The sequence below is a fragment of the Manihot esculenta genome, chromosome 6, assembly GCF_001659605.2.
Source record: "Manihot esculenta cultivar AM560-2 chromosome 6, M.esculenta_v8, whole genome shotgun sequence".
NCBI lineage: Eukaryota > Viridiplantae > Streptophyta > Magnoliopsida > Malpighiales > Euphorbiaceae > Manihot > Manihot esculenta.
In genome coordinates, this window is record NC_035166.2 from 24411522 (window position 1) to 24414623 (window position 3102).

The 3102-nt window shown below is 41.3% G+C and overlaps 1 protein-coding gene across 1 annotated transcript; it reads right to left on the reverse strand.

Moving 5' to 3' along the window:
- Positions 1–865: 865 nt before the first annotated feature.
- Positions 866–2825, reverse strand: LOC110616578 (probable pectate lyase 5). The gene is made up of 4 exons (XM_021758996.2): positions 2638–2825; positions 1758–2498; positions 1521–1659; positions 866–1426 (listed from the first exon to the last, which is right to left on the reverse strand). The coding sequence occupies exons 1-4, from the start codon at positions 2808–2810 to the stop codon at positions 1205–1207; spliced, it is 1275 nt and encodes a 424-aa protein (XP_021614688.1). The 5' UTR covers positions 2811–2825; the 3' UTR covers positions 866–1204.
- Between the last annotated feature and the right edge of the window lie 277 nt (positions 2826–3102).

The following is a 3102-nucleotide window of genomic DNA, read 5'->3' on the forward strand; positions in this document are numbered from 1 at the left end:
TTTGAGCAACAGAAACCAGAACATTTAGGGCCCACTTGGTTGGACCCAACGAAGGCCTATCTTATATTCTCTGGTCTCTGCTATGTAACTTCTCAAATGGGCATTTGCCTAGATCGTGGGAAAGCTCAATGGGCCAGGTAAGTTTGGAGTTGAACTCTCTTGATTGGCGGCTCACGCTGATGCGGCACGATAACAAAATCTCGCAGCTCCATAACTAGAGGGAGGGAGCTTAATACAGACAGACGAGGAGATACTTTCGTTTTAGCCCACTTAACATTTGCATGTGCGGGTGCTAGAATCCATTAATGAAGAAAACTGTTATGTTGAGAATCGAGGGCAACTTTGTCAAAGTTGTAGTTGAAACCAGGATTGGTCCAACAAGATCCATATAAAGAAGTTAATGTTGGCTTGCATGTGCTTTCCCTTTTCTACTATCGCCGCAAATCTTCTGCTGCTGTACTCCAAAATCAAAAAGTGGGGCCATTTTATTAGACCTTAGGGAGTTACTTTCTACAATTTCTCCGGTGCAGATGCATCGGTTAAAGAGCAAAGTGGTCAAAATGACTAGCACTGTAAAATCTGACAAAGGGGTTTCTTTTACTTTTATGCTGTTTTTGATTTGAGATTGAAAATAAATGGGTTGGTTGGACAAACACTTTTGTTTTTGTTTGTTGAGATTCCATTGTTGGAATGAACTTGGTTTATTTCTTGTAGTGGAGGCAGCTAATGAGCTTTAATAATTTTGGTAGTTGCTTTCATTAATTGAAATACTGTATGATTGAGACTTGAAACTCTTTTTCTTGTCTTTAATGGCAATTGGTATGCAAGGGAGAAACAGATATGACAGAGTTAAAGACACAAAATATAAATAGGCAAGCATATATTATACACTGTACCAACACTTCTGCACTTGTTTTCTGTAAACCTATTTAGATTCTCAAACGGAATCCTTAATGGTTCTAAGAGTTACAGGCCGAGGTTGTAATCATCAGAGTTGGTTACAAAGAAAAGGATAAAAATGAATATAAAAATAAAATTTTGGAAGGAAGATGACAGCCATGAAACTTAACTAAAACACTGTGAGGTGGTGGTTTTGTCTTCTTCAGCTTCCACATTTTCCTTAACTTCCATTCTTATACTGGCTTTTCCTAACTAACCATGGTTCGACATCCTTAATGTGTTCATTAATCAATGGTTGTCACAATCAGCAACGAACCCCTTTCTTGCAATTAAGGGCACCTGATCCCACAGTTATGGAACCCACAAGTGAAGAAGGTCTAGCACTCAAGCTTGATGCCTTAGCGTAGCTTGAAGAGGCTCCTGCACCTGAAGCTGTGAAAAATGCACCATTCACCAGCAGGTCTCCCTCAGACCTCCAATTCCAGTTCTTCCATTCACTTTCTGGTGCATCCTCATGCTTTGTGACCTGCATAGTATGACAGTTTTGTTAGTATTTGTATTCTGCTGGACATTGGGATTCTCAAAAGGGTTAGTTAATTCTGTTGAGAGAAAATATTTACCTCTTTGCTGAATCTAATATCAGGTGCAACAAATCTGTTGCCTTGGCTGTTGATGGTTGGTGCTGCACTGCCTCCAATGGCATACATTTCCCAATGGGTGTAGTCATTGTTGACCACATGGAAATACCCATGTCTGCATCTGCAAATTTGAAAAGTAAAACATTAAATATTAAGGTTGTAGGCCCACAAAGATTCATAATTTAGTAATTTTACCATAAATTTTCTTTATTTATTTACCTTGGCATCCTTTGGACAAGCCCTTCTCCAAAGTGATTGAAGGCTATAGTGACCTGCATGTTCTTGTCTTGAGTGTAGGAATCGCTGTGACCTAGTAACATTACTTTATCATGGTGGGTCATGTAATTGTTTGAAATTGTGATTGCTGTGGACCCATGAATTGCATCAACCAGTCCATCGTTACAATTTGACAATGAGTTATGGTCCACCCAAATGTGGCTGCCACCAAAGATGGACACTCCATCACCGTCTGATACAGTCCTCCACCCGTAGTGCCGTGGGGAGTCCCTCACATAAGCATTCCCTCCTGGCTTACAGTCGTGTATGTGTAGTCCATGAATAATAATGTTGGTCACAAATTGTATAGTAATGCACGGACCACCTGCAATGTGGACGCTAGCACCTCTACCATCGATGGTCTTGAAAGAGTTCATGATCAGCTCTTCCTTTAATTTAATAGTCATGTCACGAGCAAAAATGATCCACAATGGATCATCTTGAATCACTGCATGCCTCAAAGTCCCTGGCTTAGGATTCACAGCGTCATCATCACTGGAATCTGTCACCACGTAAATTTTTCCATCTCTTCCGCCAATGGCTTTCTTACCGAACCCAATGGCACAATCCGCCAAGCGCTGGCGGTTCTTCTCCCAATTGGGGTCGCATCTCCAGCAATCGTCGATGGGGTTCCCAGTTCCACAAGAGAGATAACCCAAGTTCCTCCTGGAGCCGTTGATGGCCCTGCATTCATGCAACACATTAAAGACATTAATACAGACACACATATGAAAAGAAGCAAAACAAGAGTACACATGTCTGAACTAAAGTGAGTAGCAGCGAAGTGTGATAATGGTGCATCCCGCAAAGTTAATGAACTGACCTATGTACTTGGTTTACGACAAGCTCTGGGTCCTGAACTGGGGAAGAGGAAACGAGGGAAGAGATGGCGAGGACAGAGAAGAGAAAGAGAAGGAGACCCATTGGTGATGAGGCGTAGTGTGAAAGATGGAAATTAACAAAGGAGGGAAAAGCTTGAGAGTTTAGGAAGTACATGAGAAGTTTATATAAAGAAGGGAGAGAGAAAGGGTAGAAAAATAAACAAATGGGACCCAGATGAGCTTCGTGATTTCTGTAATTACGGGATTCCCTTGAGTTGGGTAGTTTTGGCCGTTAAGCAAGGGCTTTGATAGAGGTGAAGTAGATAAATATAGTCAAAAAGCTACCAAAAAAATCAAAGAAAAATTCCCTGCACTGTTTGTGTTTGATGATTTGACAGACTATACGTGCGCCAAAGTAACATCATTTGAGCTCTTGTGGCGCTGCCCATGCTGCAAACACTTTGATT

Bases quoted from the DNA above. Each gene is read 5' to 3' on its own strand.
- LOC110616578 (XM_021758996.2), bottom strand. From the start codon at position 2,810: ATGTACTTCCTAAACTCTCAAGCTTTTCCCTCCTTTGTTAATTTCCAT. The intron at 2,499-2,637 runs GTCAGTTCATTA...GCATGAATGCAG, and splicing joins GTCGTAAACCAAGTACATAG to GGCCATCAACGGCTCCAGGA. The intron at 1,660-1,757 runs GTAAATAAATAA...TCAAATTTGCAG, and splicing joins CTTGTCCAAAGGATGCCAAG to ATGCAGACATGGGTATTTCC.